Below are 24,029 nucleotides of genomic sequence, written 5' to 3'. Positions count from 1 at the left end.
AGCGCTCTCGCATGCAGTGCTGTTTTCCAAATTTGTTTGTCTGACAATGTTATCTCAGAGAAACGGGCACAAACCATCGCTTTGTTTTAGGAGGAAGTCATAAGAAAAACTCTTGTGAAACAGACCATTCATGAAGTTACTTAACTATTAGGTTTCTTGGCTGTTAACAGTTGCTCTCTCCTATACTTAAACACACGAGACAGGTAAAGTGTAGCTGTATACACTCTGGGCTTCACACATGGTGTTTATTGGAGTCGTTTTTGGGATCAAGAGAGAGAATTTCCCGTTCTTAGCTGCTGATGTAAATGAGCTTCTGTGGCTCCATGCAAGTATTCAACAGAGAGCAGAGCATGAACCTGTCTCCACACATCGTTTAACAGTAACCATGGGAAGACTTACAAAGGAAGAATATTTCCGTGCTTGTTTTGGCACAGCCTGACTCTTCAGCCTGTGTTAAACTAACGGCTGTGGGCTGAGAGCAGGAGCCCTTCAACATTAACATGCAGATCATGCATGCAAACATTCCTGTCTTTGGCTCATTGGGTTACAACAATCCAATCCTCAGCAGTCTCTCACTTTTCCCCCCGCCTGAACTCTCACTTTTACTTCCTTGCTTTACCCTGCCATTTCTATTCGTGACATCCCAGCATACATTTTGACGTTGAGGGATTGTTGTTTGGACATCCTATGAAGACGTCACATAGACCTCTGGTTCAAAAAGAGTTCCAATGTGAAAGTTTCCTTCCCGGACGTTCTGGTGATTTCAAAATATGACATTACTGTGAGTGATATATTCTACTAGTTTATGTTCACAGTGTGCTTTCAGCGGATTAATACATTTTTATTTTCAGATTAATGATTTAATCTGTAAAATGTTCTGGAATGGTCTAACACACATCCTGTTTGACCCGGACGTTTATGCTAAATTTTAGTTTTCAAGATAATCATGTAAAAACGCCGGATCACAACCATTTTTATAACAATTGTGAATAAAAAGTAATATTCCCCCCAAATGAATCACACATTTGTTATTTTCTTTTCTTTCTTTTTAAATGATAAATGTTTGAAAGAGAGGGTCTGACTGGATCATTATTGGACATGAAAACAAGGTCACAGCCGTGACCATTGTCTGCTGCGTATTGTCTATTCATTAGGAAATTTGTGAAATATTTTAATAAAAACTGCATCTAACAGTCACAGGCATAGAGCTTTCAGCACAATGGAAAGCTCTGCGTCATTGTTGATGTTGATGTGAACCCAGGAACAAAATGTGATCATCCACATTGTTTCTTCTTTGCTCCTCTCTCTATCTTTCTCTCTCTCTCTCTCTCTCTCTCTCTCTCTCTCTCACCTGTTGTAAGAGGCTGCTGCAGCCTGGGGTAATGCAGGCTGCAGCCAGATGTTGTCTTTCACTGCCTACCTCTGGCTCAAATGAGGAACAACACCATATTAGGGCTTTTACAGCAAAGCACAAAATCAATGTAATGGCTCTCTCATGTGGTGCTTTGAAGAAATGACCCAACTAACCGGGCTCTGCCTGAAAGTTCATGTCAGACAAATCTAAACAAATGACTCCTTAATGTCTGTGCTTCACAGTCTGGGAGATCAGATTTCTAACAACGTCCTCCACATTAAAATCCCCCTGTACAAACAGCACTGAATCATGATCTCTACTGCTCTGCTTATTTCATCAGAGGCAGGTTGATGTGACACAGGCAGACTTCAGGGTGTGGTGCTGGAGTGTTTGTGTCTCAGTAACTCACTGTTCTCTCACTGTTCTTCTGCTCTTCTCCAAAATGAGGTTGATCAAGTCTTCATCAGTCGCCTGAGAGGGTGTTTTTTTTTCTGCTGAAGCTTATCTGGCACTTTGCAATGATGTGGGCTGGAGTCATGCCTGATCCTTGTGAAATCTCATATGCATGTTAATCTGCAGATCCTGATCATATGTTGGTGTATCAAACATCATGTTTGAACTAAATAAGATCTTGTTGTTGATTTGCTTTTGTCTTAAAAAGAATAAAAAATACTTGCAGTAAAACAGCTCGACCTTCCATGATGGGTCTGTAGACTCTGGTGCTTCCTTCAAGAAATTCAGTTATTCAGTTATTAAATGTGTATCACAACTGAAGAGTGTGTGACTTTAAAAGTACCACTCATATCATATTCTGGTTTGTCACCTGGAAAACACTTTTTGCAAACAGACTGTTAAATGTGTATCAAGTAAATTACTTTTAATTGACTACTAGTGGTCAACACATCTCAATCGCGACATATACAGCTATTCATTACATTTAAAATCATTGTTACGGAAGATTGTATGTAGATTATTTAATATAAATCTCTTTATATACAATCTATGTTTATATTATCATTAAATATAATATATCATTGAAATTTAACATTGAAATGATCTCAAGAGCATATATTTCCTCTGAAATCCGAGTCTGTTATAGCTCATGCCTCTGTGTCACAGATTGTTGTCCAGTATGACTCAAAACACAGTGATTAACAGGTGACATCTTCCTTTATTACGCTGAATGTGGGATGTGACTTTACTTTTTTAAGTTGAGCCCACATACACCACCCTGCTGCCGTAAACACTGGCTCACACACCGAATGGGTATGGATCCTCAGAAGAACACAGTCCCCAACGAATGAACCAGTTTTAGTAAAATCAATTTAAAACTACACAAAGTTCAAACACTATTAATTATATTAGCTGCCAGAAAGATTGTTTTTGATTGACTGTGTTGGCTTATTTGATTTAATGAGTGTCGTCAAGGCCACTATATGTGTGTCACATTCAAGTGAACAAAAAGCATTCAGTTTGAGTCACATCTTCCAGAGATACAAATAAAATAGAGAAATCATATATTAACAGCACAGTGCACTGTACATCTCATACAAAAAGGCACATGCGTTGAATCGACTAAATCTCTGACAGGTTTACAGTATAGACATCATCTTTAATTCTACATTTAGGGCCATGTGGCTGGAACGTTGCAGTGAGGTCGCCGGTCAGGGGACGTGTGACCAGACGAAGGAAATGTCAGCGAAGAAGAGAAAATGTAGACGACATCTAAGCACGTGTGTTTGTGTCTCCAGTCTCGGGATGATCCTTTTCTGTGCAGTCGTCCACACTTACAGTCAGATCTGCTTTCATGTTGACAGTCTCCGTGTGGTCAGCGTCAGACTGCATGTCCGTCACGCTGACATCTTCTTTAACAGGATCTGCACAAGCATGTGTGATTTGTTCATCCTGAATGTCAGGATCGGTGTCTCTTGCGTCCATTTGTCCTGTGATGTCATCGGTGGAGTGAGCAGGCATTTGACTGGTCGTGCTGTGGTCAGTATCGAGGTTCTGAGTTTGTAGTGTGTCGGTGGAGCTGCTGGAGTCAGAGATCTGCTCCCTCGCCGTATCATACGACCCAGTGAAGGTGCTGTCGCTGTAAGACTGACTGGCGATGGTGTCCGTCTCACACCCGTCCAGGTTAGGGCCGTCTGTGTCAGGGAGATGTTGATTGGGATCGTTTTTCCCGTGAGCATCTCCGATATTAGTGTCTATACAACTGATCTTTCTGTCCGCATGCCTCATGCAAGTCCTTGGGGCCGTGCTTAGTTCACACATTTCATCTTCAGGTATAGAATCGAAGATGTAGTTTCTCTTATTCAAACTGTCTGTATGTCCAACGTCCTGCTCCCTCTGTTGGCCGGCCTCGGTGTCTGCACTGTCCCCCCCTCCCCCCTCTCTGGCCAGCACTCTCTTCAGACGCTGGGCTCTGTCTCTGTAAACTTGGCACAGCTGAGAGTCGGGCATGTGGTTGCCGTGGATCTCCGCCAGCTTCATGTACACCACATACAGGGCCTCGGGGTGAGCGCCGTCCTCCAGGGCTGCTGCCAGAGCCAAATGGAAGTATCCCACTGCGTCAAAAGCATCCTGAACAAAGAGCACAGTGCAGTGGTCAGAACAGGTCCCATTGAAATCAAACGCTCATGTTCACATTGGAAAACGTTAGGGTTTGATCCCTTATGTTTTCTGTTAAAAGAAACAGATGAAGGTTAAGAAAATGACACTGTTTCTCTGCCAAGATTGGAAGCATTTTATTAGGATGTGCATTAGCATGTGATAAAAGGGTTTTCTTTCTTTTTGGCAAACAAAGAAGAAACAGCTCCCAGTTTAGTAAGAATGTATTTAGTACCTCAACCAAGGAGGTTATATTTTTGTGTGTGTTTGTTAGTTTGTCTGCAGAATTACGCAAAAACTACTCAACCAATTTCCATGAAATTCTGTGGAGGGGTGAGGCATAACCCAAAGAAGAAACCATCAAATGTTTTTCCTGATCAGGGGGCGGATCACAGATTTTCTCCCCACTTTCTTTAACATTGCAGGATTGGGCAATTCTATATTTTTCTTTTCATCATATGAATTAAATGTATTTACTTTTAGCGACTTACACTGTTCCTGAATAGTTTGACTTGAAGAATTATCATGAATATTTTATCATTTTAGTTTTGTTAAACCACCGTATCAGAAAGCATTTTTTTAGTTGATTTTATATATATACATTCTTGTGTTTATATTTGTGAGGAATGGAATTTCACAGGTGTTCTCTTTGATCGTGCAATTCTAGTTCAGAAATATATTGGTCCCCTGTACCTTCAGTTTGTGCAGGGTGATATTTCCCAGCCTGCAGTAGACCTTGGTGTAATAGCGAGCCTGTGTGGGGTGCTGCAGGACCGGGGGGCAGAGGGACAGGGACTTGAGGTAGTAGTTTTCTGCCATCTCATACTGCTGCAGGCTGTAGTAGATTGTGGCCAGTCGGTGGTAGGCTGTCCTCTCATTCACAAGCACACCTAAGGACAAACAACAATAAGCCTATATCAGCTACACCGGGTAGCTTCACATCTTCCTTTTAACTAACAGACATATGGGGCTGACTCTTCTTGAGGCCATGCTTCTGTTCTGTACCTGTGTTGCTGGCGACCTGAACGGCCAAGGTGGCGTACTGCAGAGCCTCCTCCTGCTCCCCCTGGTTCATCAGCAGCTCAGTCAGTTTACTCAGCAGACGGAACTCTGAGTAGATGTCCTTGATGCTGCGTGCGAATGGCAGACTGCCGTCCTGAGTGATATATGAATAATTTGTTGAATCTTATCAGCCGTGTCAAGAGGCATTTGACATTGTAGCTTTCAGATAAATATGTCGTGTCCTCTTACCCTGAAGAAAGGCAGGGAAGCCATCTGATTTCTGTGGCCTTTAAAGTAAACGTCTCCCGCCTCCTCGTAGATGCTCATGGCAAAGTGAGGGTCGTTCATCCTCAGGGCTGTTTTCACTGCTGCCTGTCAATCCAATTACACTGTCTATCAATACAGATTGGATGTCTATTGTAAAAAATTTGAAACTCACGCAATTGCTGCCCAGAAATAAGGATTGTTTGTATGAACAATGCTCTCATCCTTCATGTAACTTCATTCAAAGAGTTTGCATATATATATAGGTCGACGACATGACAGTTCACAAAAGTGCAGCCAAATCTTCACAAACGCCCTCTAGTGGTCGGCTGCAGTATAGGTCATGATCCCTGACTCCTCTATGTTAGCATATTGGACATGGGACGGCCAAATCTAAATTTTTCTGATAAATTTGGTCTTAATTAGTCATTTGATGCCAATAAATTGGGTGAACCCTCATGTTTGATAGCTAAGACTAAGTAAACATTCATATCTGTAGGAATTCAACGCCGCGGCTCTACACTACGATCACTATTTTGCAGACTCTGGCTACAAGTGAATTCAAAATTTCAAGATGGCAGCACTCACCTGAGATATTTTAGCTTAATTTTTGTACAATAAGAAGAATTGGAGACCTGTCATCCCCCTTTTAAATACAGACTGTCATCTATTCCCTACTCCTCACCTGCAGGTACATGTCTGCCAGCTCGTCCTCATGGATGAGATAATATATCCGTCCCACTTGTAACCAGGTCTCTGACTCCTCCTCTCTCTTGCCCAAATCAATAGAAATCCTCAAGCTCTGCTTGGTGTAGTCGAGCGACTTACGTGATGATCTGCAACACACAAAACAAAACAAAAATTAGATAAAAATCACAGATAAGGGGGTTAGTGAGGAGAGGCAGACTCTCACCTCTCTGTGTTGAGTGACAGGTAGAGGCTGCTGAGGATTTCCAGGTACTCCCCCTCCAGTCTCTTGTCCTTCAGCTGTCTGGACACGGACACACAGTGCTCGTAGTAGACGATGCTCTGACCGTACAGCAGCATGTCGGCATACAGCCGACTCAGCACCTTGGCCACCACCATCTGACCTATGAGACAGACAGAAAACTTGTCATCAGAGGTTCCTGAGAATTTGATCATAATCGTACAAAGCACGTGAGTCCAAAGTTAACCAGTAGGAGGAGTATGCGGGCGTTACTTCACAAGTCAACTCGACGCTGAAAATGTAATTGCAGTAAAGAAAATTTTGTTGAGGAGATTTCCCTCAAAGGGTTTAAGGGGATGTCACTGTTTACGTCAGATTTAAAAGGAGTAATAATGTTCAGTATGATAACTTTAATATTACCTTTTCATGTACAGTACTTACTGTGCAGGTTTCTGGCTTGTAGTGCAATTAGCAGTCCCATTTCATAGCACGCCCTGATGTCCTGTCTCCTCCCCCTGTCTTTGTAGCTCCGCCCCAGCCAGAGGTAGGTCTGAACGTGCTCCTCGTCTGTGGGGCTCTCCCACAGCCCATGAAAAAGGTGCAGTGATCTGGTGATACAATTTCCATCACAGTAAATAAGTGTTTGCGCCCTCTGTCTACATTTACTCACACACACAGTAAAACAGATATCTTACCTGACAAGGAAACGCTCTGCTACCCATGATGCCCCTACATCCAGCGCCAGGCAGCCCAGGTTGGCCAAAGCCAGAGCCTGGTTCCTCTGATTCCCACTCTCCCTGGAGATCATCAGGGCTGAGTGCAGATGCCATCCTGCCTCCGGGACACGACCCTGTCGCCTCAGACACAAAGCCAGGAGGTTGTGGATCACTCCGCGCTGCGTGGGGCTGTCTGTACCCTGAAGAGGGATGCCCACACAGAGACACACATGATGTCATTTGAGAAACAGATAGCGATGACTTTTTCTACCATGTGTGCGTCAGCTTTACCTGCAGTGATGAGAGCAGTGGCTGCAGGACACTCTTGGCGCTCTCAGCCTCACCCGTCAACACCAGCAACGACCCGAGCAGCACAGAGGCCTCAAAGCCCTCCTCCTCATTAATGTGGCTGCCCATCTCCACAGCTTGTTGAGCACAGCGTACCGCCTTGTCCAGAGCATTATACTGCTGATAGACTGAGGCCAAGCCCAAACACAGGTCCCTCTGGGTCTTCATGTCCTCTCCTTGCTCTGCTAGAGCCAAGGCTTGCTGAAGGTAAACCACAATCTGGGCGGGGAGCAATGAGGTTCCTTCCTTCCAGCACGGGTTCAGGCGAACAGAGTTCCTTATAAACAACTCAATCTTCTGGAAGGCATCGTGGAGGGTGTGGTCTTTCCTGGAGTCCAGGCTCAGCGAGGCCAGCACTAAGTAAGGCATGTATTTACGATGATAGAGCCAGCTCAAGAGCCAGTTGAGGTCCAGGGGAACTATGGGTTGCCCCTCAGCAGCAGAAAGAGTCACAGAAAGAAACTGGAGTCTCTCAATGAAGGGAAGAGCGTCGTCGGTCTTCTTGAGGAGCAGGAAGAGGCTCGAGATGAGGTAGCAGACACGAGCCTCCAGGCTCTTGTCCCCCATCACCACGGATCTCCTCAGGAGCAGCATCAGCAGCTCCACCTCGTCCAGGGAGGTGAAGGTGTGGCCGGGGAGACAGAGGAGCAGAGCACTGGCCTTCTCCAGAGTCTGGGGCAGTTTTTCTGTCATGCGCTGCTTCAGGTAGATGGAGGTGAGGTTTGTGAAGAGGGCGACGAGGAGTGGCGTGTCAGAGAAACTGTCCACACTAACGCTCAGAGCCTCCTCATAGTACACCCGTGCCTGAGGGAAACACATGAAGGGTCTGTGATGACAATTCAATCGATTTTAGACTTTTTATTTTATTTTATTTAGCACAGATTGAGAAGAAAAATGTAAAAATTACAAATTATTTTATAAAGTGCAGCCGGAGGCAAATCTTTTTACAAAACATAGAAAATACAAAGTTGTCATGCAGACCATGTTGTAGATAGATAGATAGATGGATACTTTATTATTCCTGCCTATGAGACTCAAAGCAATGTATAGCCCAATAAAAACAACAAACAACAACACCACTCGCATACATAAGGATAATTTGTGTTTATGTGATATGGACCACTGTGTAGATGTAGATGTGAATATGCAGGCCTGAGTGCATTCATGTTCATTTCACGTTATTGTCGCTTAAAGGGAAAATAACAGTAGTAGTCATTAGAATACACTACACATCTGCTTTAATACTATGACCTCAGTGATGTGAATCACAATCTATTGCATATTGATCACTTACATTACATCAAGCCAGAAGTAAGCGTGTAAATATAACACCTATTAATACAAGAGGTGAAGTTCAAACCTGTGAGAGCTTTAGTTTCCTGGCACAGAGCCTTCCCAGGAGGAAGCATGCCCGGCGATGTGCCCAGTGCATGCCCATCCTCTTGGCGCACTCCCTGACACTCTCGAGGTGACCCGAGAGCTCGTCCTCCGTCTTACCGCTGAAGGTCACCCACAGGAAGGAATACTGCAGGTCATACAGAGGCAGGAAGTCCTCCTGGACAAAGAACAAAATAAACAGTGTCTTACGTTCCTGCAATTATACCTATCCTTAAAATAATCCCAAAAGTGCTTCTCGTTGTAAGACTGGAAATGTGAATTTAACCAAAGTGGAAATAGTGGTTGATTTCAGTGGTAAAGCTGAGATTGTAAAAATGTGATCTGGTTGACAAAACAGGAAAAGTAACTAGATCATTGTTAAAACACTTTGTTAGATTAATAGAGATGAGCTTCTGTTGCGATGGGACTTATTTTGTCTTTTCACTGCACAATTCAATTACACATTAAAGGGAAATGCTTTTATTTGATTAGAAGCTGAATTATTTCACTCAAATTTTCCACATAACATTTTAGAACCCTTTAAGGACCTTAATAACTACTAGGGGAAACAATTTTGGACATTGAAAAGGTTCAGGAGTTACAGGCCATAAAAATAAAATTATGAATTATCTGAAAATTAAGAGTGAAGGTGGTGTTGGAGAGACTGTTGCATATGTGCACACAGGTTTAATTAGTGATAATTTATTTCGATAATGTAGTCATAACAATGCAAGAAAGCGAAGTTGTTCATGTCCTAATTTTCATAAGGCACCATATTTATCTTCCATAGAGCTGTTTAGAGACATGAACTCCAGAATACTGGGTCTGGACCTTTTCTTTAGTTTGTCTTTCACTCATGAAAAATGCAGCAGGAGGCGTGTTCACAACAACAGGAAAATGTCCAGAACATCCAGGCGAGGGGTGAAGTCTGAATAAAAAATGCAGGAGGCATGACGTAAAAATTCTGCTTCAGAAATCACATGTTTGTGTGTACATTACATTGACATCGGTGTACGCCCTTATCACCAAAGCTCTATAATGTTGTTTTCCTGCAAATTTGACATCTTTGTCTGTGTCGTCTAAGTGGCTCCTCTTTTCCATCCTGAAATATTTGTAATTATATTTGTTTTTCAGGTTTGAGTCTGTAACATGTTGAAAACGTTAAAACACCCGAACACTCTCGATGAAATTTCTGGACATTTTACTGTAGTTCTGGAAAATGTCCAGTGCAACTGGCTCAGACATTTGCATTCACACAAACAGCTCTTACAGAAAACATCTGAAAAATGTCTGGAGTTCAGTGCATGTCTGAGAGCATCTTTAATGTTACCTTATCTACCACAGACATACAATTAGAAAGCAAGAAAGGAATATCGTTGGGCCTCAATGATTAATGAAGTGATGAATTAAGAGTCTGCTGACCTGGAATTGTTCATGATTGAGCAGGGTCAGCGTGGGGTCACTGATCTCAGACTCTTCCACCTCCCAGCTGTTCTCCTCTGAGAAGAGAGCTGGATCCTCCTGGAACTCATCCAGCTCCCTGAACGTGGCGAAGGTCAGGTGCTCGCCCTCGTGGGGCAGAGGGTTCTGGGAGCGATAGAGGGACAAGCGGGGGGAGGAGAGAGAGAGAGAGGCACGTGGGGAGGATTGCTCCGGGGGCGTCCCTCCACTTCTCTCGCTCCGCTCTGAAAAGACACTCTGACGCGTGCTCGAAGAAACCTTATGTTCTGTGAGAAGAGGACAGAAACAGTAGATATGATTATCAGAGCAGAGCAAAGACGTCCACTGAGGTTTTTACTAACCGCTGTGATTTTAAAACCATTACCGTGTTTTGGCTGATTCCTGATGTACAGGAAGTCAGTCTCGTCCAGTCTGTCTGGAGGCACACAAGGTAAATCAATTTAAGCATCACTCTTCCAGTTGGCAGTAGGGCTGGAAACACTGTCCCGTTTCAGTTACTCACAGAATAAATGCAGCAACTATGTAAGAAACAAACATCAGCTGCACATCCAATACAAAACAAGATCTATGATTTAGTTAAGGTTCTAGCACAGCCCCCTTGAGTATCTCTTGATCAGGGCAGTTGTTGTTTTTACCTAGCCTGTACACAGAGCTGATGTCAGAGGAGAAGAGTCGTTCCAGCAGGCCACAGTCACTTGGCTCAGAGCTGCACGGGTTAACCTGAGCCAGGCTGGCCCTCTCCTCCGCCGTCAGAAAGACCAATTGTCCGTCTCTGTGCAGGAAAGACAAAGGCAGCATTATCACCTCAGCTGTCTTCCCTGACTTCCTCGCCTGTTCCATCATGTACAGACTGCAGCGACAGTAAATGGGATGTCATCAAAGATTTGTGGGAGACAATAACCAAGTGATAGCCAATGTGGTGTCTATTTAGATGAAGCGCTTCAGAGTTAAAATGACGCACAACATCATCACAACAGTGGGTTCAAGCCGAATCATGTATTATACAACAAAAAAAGGAGCTTCTTACAAGGCCATGGTGTCCAGAGGCTTGACGTGGGCCTTCTGTACAAAACCAATGTGTCCTGTGGATGTGTGAGTTCCTATGAACACGCCCAGACCTCGGACCAGCAGACCCTGGACCTCCACAATGTCACCTTGGTTCAGCTGGAGCTCATCCGGCGCCAGTGGACAGTAGTCAACCACTGCCACACAGGAACCTGTGACTGAGATATATGATGAGGAGACAGAGATGAGGACAAAAACAAGATATGAGATTTTCTAAATAAACATGTAAAAAAATGGCCATGAAATATGTGTACGCGATTCAATGCCTTTATACTGTGCCACATATATATGATTTATTTTCCCAACAAAGCATTAATAGTAAATTATTGTAAATTCAAAACAGCTGCCTGTTGCGAATGGAGCAAACCTTTATAAGAGCATAAGTGAGCTAAACCATAGAAAGAACTTAAAAAGGCCAAAATTCTCTGTGGAGCTGAGGGAAACCGCAAAAGTTGTGGGACATTCTCACCATCTGTGAGTTTGTAACATAGACTCTATGAAAAGATGGACTTCGTGTTTCCTCTTCCTCCCTCTGTCCAGAAATGAAACCAAAACATCCCAGATACAAGCACTGCCATCTTGCAGATTTGGACCCAGAGGCTGTTTCCGAAATCTCTCACTAATCTGAAAAAATCTGTCGGATGAGAAGGTGATTCGGGACAATACCAGATTCTCCACAGCAGTGATCACGGGATGGAGCTGCGGTCGCAAGGTCCTACTTGTAGACATGTTTGACCCATAATGAGTCAGTCTCAGCTGTCAATCATGAAGTTTCAACCCATTTTTATGGGATCAAAAAAACATATTAAAACCAAATTTACTGGATAAAAATTGTCATAACAACTACAGAATATGACCAAAACCCTCTTTGAAAAAAAGTAATTTGCTCTTTAGTTTGATCCATGTCCCAGCTTACATTGCAGTGCCTGTCCAGTACAGTGAGTCTTCTATGTAAACATATAGTTCTGTATGTGTGTGTGTGACCTTACCGATTGGATGTTCAAATTGTTCCTTTTCTGTTGGCGAGCATCCAGCAGAGCCTGGGTACTTCCTCAGGAACCACCTGACCAAACAGGAAGTACAGATTAACACATCTGTGCCCATCGAAGTGTATACATCTCTCTTGAGCTCAGTTCAATCCGCCTAAAGTCTTAGTCTTACTGTTTCTAAATCAACGAATGCAAGGAACAAATTGACTCACTGGTAGAAGGGGTAGGGCAGTGGCTGCATGGCATCGACTGGCACCAGGCCGTGGCTTCCTGTAGAGAGCATGGTGCCCTCCCGCATGTTGTCCTGCCCTGTGTCCCTCACCATGAGCAAGTCATTCTTTTTGAACGACAGCTGTTCTTCCTCTTCTTCATACTCCTCGCTTCTCGTAAATAGCGCCTTTGCAAAGAAGGATCCTGCGAAGCGAATCACGTGAACACGAATCAGCAGAGAGACACAGCCACATGCAAGCAAACACGTGCTTACCCAGACACCTGAAGTATTTTCAGAAAGTGGTTTTGTGTTGATAAAAGTCACCGGACTTAAGTTAAAGATCAGCAAAACGGCACCAGCCAAACTGCTGCGCCCTCATTCAGTCACTTGCAAATGATGGATGTTATTTAACCTCCCTTAATGTAATTCCCATCACTATTTGCCAGCACTGCAGTCCTTATACCTTTCCATGAAGCGTTTTGCCTAGGGGAAATGCTCAGGTGAAATGAGTCATGTCTGTGTAAACCAAGCAGGAGGGAATCAATACACATTCCAGGAGGCATATGGTATAATAGTTTGGCTTTAGCTGCTAATTGTATAGAACAGAAAACAGAACAAATTACTCAAATTCAGTGATATCCAGTTATATCTTAATTCAATCATACAACCATAACAAAATTATTATTGAATCGCATACCTTACTTGTAATTAGAAGTTTATAGTAGAATAAAATAAAGCACATTTCATTAAAGCATGGGCTATACATTAAAGCTCGTACAACAAACTTTTTTAATTGATTTTTGCACCTCTGTTGCCAAAAGCGGTAGTATATCCAATTTCCCCTGTCGTAAAAACATATATATATAGGGAGCCTTGCCTTTAGCCTAGCGCGTAGCCCAGCTCCCTTTTTCCACTTCTGTTTCCTCTCCCTCCACCTCAACATAGGCTATTCTAGCTTGACTGCTGTAAATCGTTCTCTGGGCTCACGGATAATCCGACCCGACTAAAGACATTCAGAATAGCTTATAGAAAAAGCAGTGTTAATTGGGGTCAGTGAAAAACTATTTAATAGTAATGGGATCACAGCAGCAGCTGGTTTCTGTTAAATGCTGGATTGTCCCTGTCGTCAATTGTCTGCATTTAGGAGTCACTGTTCAGATTTGAGTCAGAGAGATTATAACTTGTTTGGATGATAGATTCAGTGAAAATAATTCATTCAAACTGTTCATATAAAACTCATCGATCTTCAATTTATAATCTGAACCAGTATTACTGACCTTCCTGCAGTAAAAGTCCCAGGTACAGAGTAGCCAGATGTTCCTCATCCACGCTCACATTGATCTCCAGGTCGCTGAGCAGCTCTGGGTCCAGCCAGAAGGACTGATCACTCAAGAAGTTCTCCAAGCAGCGAGCTACATAACCTGAGAAAGAGCACACACAACTCCACAGTAAATACAACAACCAATGTGATGATTAATATGTCAGAAACAAGACAATGAATGCAAATGGTAATTTGTACCAGGTCCTTAAAGGCCCTGAAAACTTTTTAACGCTGTGTTTTCATTTACAACACTTAATAGTGATCAAATAAGCATCAATCAAAGTTAAAGCTGAAAGTTTATCACAAGATACACAGATTTGAGTGACAGTGGCTTTCTGAATGCTTATTGGCCAAAAGTATGTCACCATTTCACAACGTACTTCCAATCTTCAAGAACAGCAAAGACAAAGCTTTCTTACCCAAAGCTAGGTACGTTGAAAACTTCCAGATTTCCTCCACAGTCTTGAATGTTAGCACAAAGCTGTCTTTCTCAGCGTGGACAGACACCAGACGTGCAGACAAGTCCTGCAGAGACAAAGCCTCATTTATCATGTACTGAAGAACAATCCATCTCCATAAAAAAAATACACTCACAGTATATACTGTATATCACACGGTGTTATATAGGCTCTTATCAAATCATAGTTCATCTACTTCTTTATTATGACATCAGAAACTAGTGCAGCTTGGTTAAGTTATTCAGCACTCACCTTAAAGAGCTGGATCACGTCCTGGCTGTTGCTCTCCACCACTCGCAGTCGTGTGCGTAGCGCCTCCTGCAGGGTTCGGTCAGGATTCACGCTGGAGCGCCTCCGCCCAGTGAATAACAGCACGATTTCTACATGAGAAGGAAAAAGACAAGAACCACCTCTGTTAATTACACTTTTTCAAAATTAAACAAATCTAATGCGAATAATCTTTGATGAAAAAAGAAATATCCTTAAGGAACAAGACAGAGGACTGCATCATCCACCATGTGAAGAACACGAGAATAAATAGTAAACTACATATTTCTAATTAATTCAATAAAATTGTTCAAATAAGTTATGGTATTTTCTCCATCTGTCATCACTGAGAAATAATGAAATATTTAATTCTCTTAAAACACGAGACAAAACTTTTAAGAGTTCATAAAGGTTTCCTACGAGCACTCATGTTTCCTCGAGATGCTTTGTGAGCACAATGTTGGTCCCTGGAGGAATAACGTTGCTATTAGGCTCTAACTGGACTCTCTGTATGGCCAATTAAATCCATTTGAGCGGAAGAACCTGGGGGAACGTGATGGATGGAGCTAAACTGCTGAGTGAGTAAAACATTAGTAGACAGAGCAATGTGCTTCATCATTATGCAAAAATATAATGCATGGGGAATAGGTCTGGGTATAAAGTGTAAGTAGTTTAGACTGGCTGATGTATGTACGTTATAGATGAGGATATGGACTGTGGTGAGAGCGTCATTAGATGTACCTGAGGAGAACTTATCTCCCAGTGACACAGTACTTCCTCTAAAGAAGGCTTCTTTCTTCTTCCAGTAGCTCTCAGGCTCCACCTCTCCTTCACCTGACTCCACCACGACACCATCCTCCTCCTCACCTCCACCTGAAGGACGACAGATTCAGGAGGAAATCCAACAGATCAAGTTAAGATTGTCATCTTTTCTGACTCAAGGGCAAGAGGAGAACATACAGTACATGCTAAGGTAGAAAACTCACACTCTTAGTCGGTTAAGCCAGTGTTTCCTAAACAGCAAACTGTATTTAGGTTTTTTTGATAGACAGGTGTGCATAGCGTTGAAACAATTTTATCAAAATGGTTCATCTCAAGGGCTGTTCAAAGCCGGCTGCAATCCCAGTGAAAGTTCCAGACTGGTGAGGGGATTTAACTGGAAATGTTACCAGATGACACAAAACTGAAAGCGTTGCTCTTGCATTTATGAAAACATACAAATCAGTGGTCTGTATTTAGTCGGATGGAACAGGTTAAACCTATGAATTAAATCTGTGGTTCCTAACTTTCCTCGTTCGATGTGCCTCCACAGCCCAGGGAAAATAGTCTCAAGTATTCTTTCACTGAAACCACCCATGCTATATTTAAAAGGTTCTTATTTAATTCAATTTTAACCTGGAGGTTTTATAACGCTATTGATTGTATAAAAGAACCAGACCGGCAGTCAGGAGAGCACATATGTCCACCAAGGCCCAACGATATGAAACCACATGTAAATTTGCTAGATCTTGATATTTATTTAGATCTGCATCGAAAAATGCAACCATAATTTAGTGGATTCTTCCCTGACTTGTAATATATCCTTCCACCAAGTTTTGGGAGAAACTTTCCAGTTTGTAATGTTGTGTGATCTTGGTCAGTGACAAAGAAACAAATTCAGATGAAAACATAGCCTCTAAGGCAGATGTCAAGATAGTTGCACTACATAGTTTAATTGAATTACTTTGTCACTGGGGTTTTGTCTAATCTCATCCATTATTAATTTTGACCTCAGCACTTGATCTTAATAGTTGGAAATCTATAAATATCAGTCAGGTGGATGCCTATAGTATGGTTACAGCTGTAAAGAGGCGATGAACTTCCTCAATTGTTCCATTGTGCAGGGAGGATGTCCCAAACACTTCCTCAGTTTGTGACCACAACACATCTCAGTCTTTAAATCAGCCTCACATTATGTTGGTGATCCAAACTAGCAGATGAGTTGCTGTGATAATACGAGTGACAGACGTTCCAGAATAACCTTACTGTGCAACACACGTTACCTTGAGTCATGATGTCATTCCCTGAGAAGGGATCATTTGTTCCCCCGAGAGTGTACGGTGGTTCCCTCCAGAGAGCGTCCAGCTCAGCAGGAGAGATGTCTGTCAGAAGGAAGGCAAATCAGTTTTAGACCTGGACAAAGAGATCGCATTTACTCCCTTTTAATCAGTATATCATGACATACATAAAATTTCATACGGTTCAAATATTTTGTAAATATGGTAAAGAATAGTTCAAGATTTGGGGAAATATATTCACTGTTTTGCAGATGAGGAGATTGACACCATTGCAAAGTTTTACTTTAACAGGTTGGCTGGGCGTTCATTTAGTCAGAAGGAACCTAACTGGGTCCAAAGGTCACAGAAATTCCGAAGCTCATTATGCGATGTAGTTTAAAAACACAGTGTCACCCTCGGTGGGGGTTAGCCTATATGCTGGACTGTTTCTTTTCTGAATGACGAAACGTTTAACAACTAAGGATACATACATGTAGGATGTTTAAACCTACTAATTGTAACTTCAGTTGCTAGAGAACTTATGAGAGTAGTCTTCACAACCATCGCCAATGAGAAACTTTGAAAACCGGACACGACTTGGCTCAATTCATGTTCAGAGATTTGGTCATTTGTTTAAGTTTTAATAATTGAATGCAGCTAACGAAAAATGAATAATCATGATCCATTACGAGTGACTGTTAGCTAGCACTAACCAACTAGCTAGCATAATGCTTTTCCTTGCATAGTTTGTCCAAAGTTATATCAGCAAGAGCAACGTCCTCTTACCTGGAATACAACTTGAGATTTCTCTGGGTTAGAAAACATTTGGAAACATTTTGGATAATGTAAATACACAAGAATTGTTACGTATTATATCTTTAATATTGTGGTATTTATCGGATATTGCATCAGGTGTACCTGACTGTTTCCAGTCTTTAGCTAAACTACGCTAGCAGAGCTAGTGGCATTATCTCCTCACGTTCTTTTAAAACACTTAAATGTTGAACTATTCTTTTAAAGAAAAAAAAACATCCAGGTAGGGGAGAGAGAGTTAATGTCACTGGGGTAGATGGGCGTAGCAGTTTATACTGGAGGTCTGAGCAACTTTTTAGTGTGAGTGTTAATTGGGTAAAGGGGGGTAAAACCGTGACGTTGAACGCACACAGACACACACACACCCACAACTGCAATGACATCAGAAAACCGTCCAGGCTCAAACAGTTGTCCTGCCCCTGACTCCTGAGAGCACAGTCACATGTTTTCGGAAATACTGCTTCATATGAAAACCAAATGATGCTAATCATAATAATACTTTTCATTTAAATGGCACATTTCTCTAATGTCAACATGCTTTGTCAGTGCAAAACCACAACAGAACAGTGTTATCTTGAGACAAAGCATTCACAACAAGACAATGGGGCGCACAACTTGGCAACACAGCGCAACATGACATTAGGGCTGGGGAAGACAACAGCCTATTCTTTTCCATCCTACTACACAGAGCACAGTTAGCACCAACAGGACTGCTTGGGTCAACGCGAGCACAGTTATGCTGCTACGGTACAGTTACACACCATGCCCTGTTTACCTTCTTGGCTAAATGTGTTACCCATGTTGTATATGCACACAGACCCACGCTCCTGTCTATCTGAGCGCAGGGGTCCGTGGCATGACAGTACTGTGGTAGCACAGAGAGCAGGCTGGGACCGACCTGTGAAGGAGGAGAGGCAGACTTTGATGAGCGGTCCACAGCAGGAAGAGTGGAGCAGCGGTCTGCAGCAACAAGACGCCATCTGGCCCAAGAGCCGGCAGCTCCCAGAGATCAATGCCATCCCATCAGTCCCCCCCCCAGCCTCTTTAACAACAATTCACTCTCTTCCTCTCTGCTGGACAAGCCCTGTTTCCCTTCCTATTTCTGTATTCCCTTTCCTGCCCTGCTCACTCCACCAGTTAGTGTTTACTGAACGAGTCTCTTCTTCTGTCCCTCTGCAAGCCTTATCTCTTCTTCTTCTATATCGGCCTGTGTCGGCTTCTATCTGTAATCCCTCTGTCTCCCACTGTCTGCATCTCCCTCCTCCCACCAGCATCTCTCTCCTCAGTAACTGCCCAGTTAGTCAGTCAATGCATAAAGCACTCTCTGCGACTGGTATGAGTGTGTGTGTGTGTGTGTGGGGGGGGCAGGCCTCGGTGAGAGTTGTGATGTGTGTGTGTGTATGCGGGTCAGGGAAAATATGCACAGAATGTGTGTCACAAAGACAATGAGTGAGTCTTTTGCTGGTAGAATGTATTGCTGATCCACTGTAAGGCAATGCCACGCAGGGACAGGCTGCAAGGTCACAGGGAGGAGGGGGGGAGTTGTGGCACAGATCAAGGATCAGTTTATCCTCATCACACACTTCAACACAACTCTGCCCTCTGCCAGGAGAGGGGAAACATACAGAGAGATGATAATAAGACCTCAGCACACCAGGAGACCATCCCCATGACTAAAATGAGTTAATTCCTTTATGCTGTAGATGACGAAGGTCAGCACCTTCACATGACTGCAAAATGTGCCGTCGCTTCTCTTATGTGACCCATCGCTCTCAAAGGAAACAGCCTTATCAACAATGGCTCCTTTCAGAAAGTAAATGTCTAAGTATTATTTAAGAGAGATAAAAACAGCTGATATTATCATGTTCTCTTCGATACACACAGTGTAGGCCTGTGGTTTGGTGGCAGTACATTGTAATTGGCCGGTACTCATCCAGCACAATGTGTTCACTCAGGCAGTAACAAATCATCTGGTTAGTGATAGAACATGATGCCACATTGCGAGCAGTGTGTTATGTTCTGGCTGTGTCATCATAATAAATTACAGACAGTATCCATGTTTAATTAAAGTATTACAACCCATACCCATGACGTATTACAATCCAGGCAATTCAAATTTCATTTTTTTAACACAACGATGACAGAGCATCACCTTTGAAATTATCATTGTGAACTAGGAAACGGTTGCTTGTTTACACATCCCCAGAGACACAGAGAAGTATTGTTCCTGACCATTCACCACATGTAAATCTAACATTCACTCTCTTTTTGCTCAGTTTTTGGTCACTATCCTCTCATGAAGGGAATCCCTGGCCCATTAGCTGTTCATTGCTCACAAACTAGACGCAAAATTTGTCAAAGCTTAGTGTTAAACTGAACTCAATGTGTCCAGTGAATGTTGACTGCTGCTGCGGCCGAAAAACACGCTATGAGTGCGATAAGAAAAACACAAGCAGTTAAGTTGGCAGTTAAACAACTGAGCTGAAACTCACTAAAGGTCCCTAAAGCGGAAAGGAACTGCAGTTTCAGGTCATTCATCTTTATAGATTCATCACCAGGAATTAGCCCCTCACACTTTCACGTTTGCCTCAATGATAAGTGCCTAGAAGTGTCCGGCTCATTCTGGTTTGTCAGGAGACTTCTAGGCATTTTGCTACTATTATAAGTGCCTAGAGGTGTCCATCTCATTCTGATTGGTCGAAAAATTTCTAGGCATTTTGCTACTATGATAAGAGCCTAGAATTGTCCTACGTATTGTACTTCCCTAATACCAAGAGAGGGAAATTTTTAGGCATTTTGCCTTAATGATAAGTGCCTATAAGTTTCCGGCTCCTTCTGATTGGTCAGGACATTTCTAGGCATTTTGCTACTATAATAAGTGCCTACAAGTGTCCCACGTATTTTACTTCCGTAACCACTAGTGTGGGATATTTCTAGGCATTTTGCTTTAGTGTAAAGTGCCTTCAAGTGATCCACGTATTGTACATCCCTAACACCAAGACGGGACAATTCAAGGCATTTTTCCTCAATGATAAGTGCCTAGAAGTGTCCATCTCATTAGCATTTCCAGGCATTTTTTACTCTTATGATAAGGTTATTTGCCACAGCCATTTTAAAGAAGATCTGGAGGTGCAGACAGAGCTGCAAAGCTGATTATACTATGTTATTTTATCAAACAATAAAAATAGTTAAAAGGTAAAACAGTTAAAATTACAATCCTTGGTGATTCAGCTTATACTATATACTCAGTGGCTTTATTCTATGATTATTTTAACCTATATGAGATGTTGTTTTCTTTTAGCCTTGTCTACTATGTCACTGCATTTTACCACTTATAGGAATATTTTGACTTAAAGTCATAAACTAGCTGATTGTGCTCTAGAGGAAACATTTTTATTAAATATTTCAACACATCATCCAGTAAAGTTGTTTATCTCAATCATAATTCTTGCATCTTACACACAAATTAAACCAGTAGACTGTCAGGTGAAGCTATATCCTTTGTATGTAATGTGGATGGACAGAAGCAAACTGCATCTTGGCTGCTGTATCAGAGAAAACATCTCCATCTGATTTGCACACAGAATTAAATATTGAACATAAAACTTTATTATTTTAGAGAAATTATAGAAATTGGAATAGAATGAAAGAGTCACTTTGATTTCTCTTTATACTGTTGATGAGCCAGGTTTAAGGTTAAGCAGACCATGTTTAATCAGATTAAGTATTTTAGTGTTTTCTTAAATTGTTCTGTTAAGGAGATATATTATTAACTGTTTCATTTGTTAAGTTTAATCCTTCTCAGTGGTGGACTGATTTGAAAAACTCTTAATGAGGTTTGTGTTTGAGTCAAGAAACACGGTATCCTACAGGTCTTATAATGTAGCCTTCCTAATGATAGGCCACTTCTTTCAAATGTTAAACTCTAGGTTTGCAGCACTTTGCCCATAAAATCTAATCTTCCAATTAAAGGTCCTAACATTTTGGAGAGTTCCATCACTTTTAAGGAATTTTACATGCTCATCCAAACTCAGTCAAACTCATGAATCCATACAATAAAACCTTTCAATGCAGACCAACTGATTTGACGCCGTGTTAGAAACAACATTCTTGAACCCTGAGAGAGAGAAGCTCTACGCGTGAGGCTTTTTGTGACTTGCATCCCCGGCCACTGCATGATAATCACTGCGCATGCTGGGAAACAAAATGCATTAAGTTTCTCCCTCATCCGTCTCCTGGCCGTTCTGCTTCGGCGCTGACAAAGTGGCTCAAATCATGTCTGAGACCAGTCTCTTCATCTTGTTTATTTGTCGGCTGGATGGCCATGACTGAATCTGAGCTGTAAACAGGCCGGAGGCGTCTCGGAGCATTTCCCCACACTCTGCCAGACTCCCCTGCTTGTTTTCTCATAGTGAAAAACAGATTCTGTCTAATCTAATAAACTCAGACCACTCAAGGCTGATATGTGTGGTCACATGCTCGTCCTTTGTTAACACCGGGAGCTGCACAAGGGCCAGCGGCTTTCTCCAGTGACGACCACTTTCAAACATGCAGAGATGGTTGAGCAAACAGTGCAGTCTGATTTGTGGTGATACTGTGTAAGTCTCAGTATCTTCTTGGCTGAACACCTGTGGCTCTACGTGTTGTTTCCTTGCTGCTGGAGCATCGAAACCTTTCCTCTCTAGGACTGAAGCTTTACTAAAGTCTCACAGAAACACTAGATGGGATTACAGACATGTGAAGCCACAGTGCGGGTTGTTGGGTTCCTGCCACCACATACCATCACTGACCTCCACCCAGTCTGAAACCACAGCAAAAAGCCTGCACTGGAGTTGTGACACTCGGCCGTCCATGACAATAACATTCAACCCTAATAAGAAACATATGGTGTCAGCAGTATCCGCCTGTGTCCACACGCATGGATTGTTTGAGGTGTTTGTGACTCTGTAAGTGTGTATGTGTGGGTCTGTGTGTGTATTTGTGCAGTCCGTTCTTTTTGGATATGAAATATGCTGTGCAGGACTTAGTGGAGAGTAATATGAGACTGGGGGGGCTCTAAGTTTAGACGAACCTCCTGTTAGCTCACTCACATGCCTGTGTGTCCAGATCTGAGCTCCCTGCAGGGAGATTCCCACACTGTTGCTTACCGGCATTTGTGCAAAACAGAGAGAAACATTTAAGAACCATAACTAAGGAGCCTTCGAGACATTTACACAACTTAACAAGTCCCTGATGAGGAAACTACATGATATCTTCCATCCTATAACCTGTTGCCTGACAGCAACTTCATGGTTATGTGACTAAGTACAAAGTACAGCAGTGTTAACCCATATAGAAGAAAGTGAATAAAAGGAGCAAAGAACAACAGCACTTACCTCTGTGTTGTCTTCGGCTCTCCCTTCTCAAGTCATTCCTCAAGTGTGCGCCAGAATGTGTGCCATTTGTGTATTACTATGTATGTATTTGTGTGTGTGTGTGTTTGTCACCATTTAACTGGTGAATTGTGTCTCATGACATCTGCTGAAACTGTCGCCATTCTCCACTGTCAGCCAAAAGAGCACAGGAGGGGAAAAAGCAGAACCAGTGAGAGTGTGTGAGTATGTGTGTGAGTGTGGTTGTATGTGTGTGTGTGTGTGTGTGTGTGTGTGTGTGTGTGCCCCTCTGAGCGATTCAGAGTCTATCCCAGACAGCATGTCACTGACTGAGGAAGTTTTTTGCAGTTAACTCCTCCCATCATTTCTTTGGGACTAGGGTACAGCCTCCTCCTCCTCTCCCCCCCCCCCCCCCCTCTCCTTTTCTCACTCTCCACACACACACGCACACACAAACAGACATACACATACACACATATACACACACACACACACACACACACACACACACACACACACACACACACTGTCAAAATGTGGAAAGGTATGAGTCTATTGGACTGAAGTGGTGCAAACAGGTCAGGTTATTGTTACCTTTGTGTTCTGCCTCGTAAAAGCTATTAAACCCAGGTAAGCATGTGACACCTCTTCCCATTTAGAATCAAAAGCAACGTGTATTGTATGTATTTCCTCATTCCACAACACCAGTCACACCAGTTTCTTCTGACACACTTCAGGGGAGGGCAGCAGATCATTGCGAGGCCACAAACAATCAGCTGGTTCCAATTGTTCAGTCCATACCTGAGGAATCACACTTCTTCATTCCTAAGGTGCAGAGCCTGTTCAGCCTCCATCCTGATCATAGAGTCACACTCACAGCACTAGCATTCCACTTAATGTTCTAAAAGAGTTTAACCCTATGTGCTAAATGACACCACAAAAACAACAGGATATGGCAGTGACCCCCTTTTTTTTCAATCTCTTTTATTTTCTGGGAAATGTCCATCCCTATCTGGGGGAGATAAAAAAATCCCATGGCCTGCGGTGTTTTGGTTTCTGGTAGGGTTTATTCCCCCCTCTACTTAGTTAAATATAAACTCTGGAACTGATTGTGTATCCCCAGCCTCCAGTGCACCGTGACAAAGTCACCCTGAACGCAGAATATCAGCCGCCAATGCACATGTGATCATGCAATTGGCCATGCAAGGCTGCCGGACACAGACCAGTTACTCTGCTCTGTTTGCAAAAGTGTGCGTCGGTGTGTGTCTGTGTGTGGGACGTAGAGAAAGCCAGGGGAATGTGGTTATATTGAATAGCTATGAATTACATATAGACAGGAATGGGTGGAGATAGCAGTCTAGCATTACAGGGTGGACGGTGCCTGAGCCTGTGTGTGTGTGTCTGTCCCTCCCCAGGCCATGTGGCAGGACAAAGGGC

General features: G+C 42.8%; 1 protein-coding gene across 3 annotated transcripts; it reads right to left on the bottom strand.

Moving 5' to 3' along the window:
• Window positions 1-2,505: 2,505 nt before the first annotated feature.
• On the bottom strand, window positions 2,506-23,547 carry sh3tc2 (SH3 domain and tetratricopeptide repeats 2). Of its 3 annotated transcripts, XM_053428736.1 has the most exons (23): window positions 22,596-22,943; window positions 17,996-18,118; window positions 16,414-16,512; window positions 15,113-15,244; window positions 14,357-14,484; window positions 14,066-14,171; window positions 13,603-13,746; window positions 12,327-12,528; window positions 12,115-12,188; window positions 11,088-11,283; window positions 10,696-10,832; window positions 10,425-10,475; window positions 10,022-10,326; window positions 8,583-8,777; window positions 7,166-8,026; window positions 6,854-7,074; window positions 6,600-6,766; window positions 6,144-6,321; window positions 5,916-6,066; window positions 5,216-5,338; window positions 4,970-5,120; window positions 4,658-4,854; window positions 2,506-3,937 (listed from the first exon to the last, which is right to left on the bottom strand). In XM_053428736.1, exons 2-23 carry the CDS (start codon window positions 18,018-18,020, stop codon window positions 3,080-3,082), a joined length of 4,701 nt encoding a protein of 1,566 aa, XP_053284711.1. In that variant the 5' UTR covers window positions 18,021-18,118; window positions 22,596-22,943; the 3' UTR covers window positions 2,506-3,079. The 3 variants fall into 3 exon arrangements, with proteins under 3 accessions (XP_053284711.1, XP_053284712.1, XP_053284713.1); XM_053428737.1 differs by lacking the exons at window positions 17,996-18,118; window positions 22,596-22,943 and adding an exon at window positions 23,394-23,547; XM_053428738.1 differs by lacking the exon at window positions 17,996-18,118 and having other exon boundaries at window positions 22,596-22,942.
• Between the last annotated feature and the right edge of the window lie 482 nt (window positions 23,548-24,029).

The sequence above is a fragment of the Pleuronectes platessa genome, chromosome 8 (genome assembly GCF_947347685.1).
Source record: "Pleuronectes platessa chromosome 8, fPlePla1.1, whole genome shotgun sequence".
Classification (NCBI taxonomy): domain Eukaryota; kingdom Metazoa; phylum Chordata; class Actinopteri; order Pleuronectiformes; family Pleuronectidae; genus Pleuronectes; species Pleuronectes platessa.
Note: the sequence above shows the minus strand (reverse complement) of the source record. Positions and strands in the feature narration are given on the sequence as shown.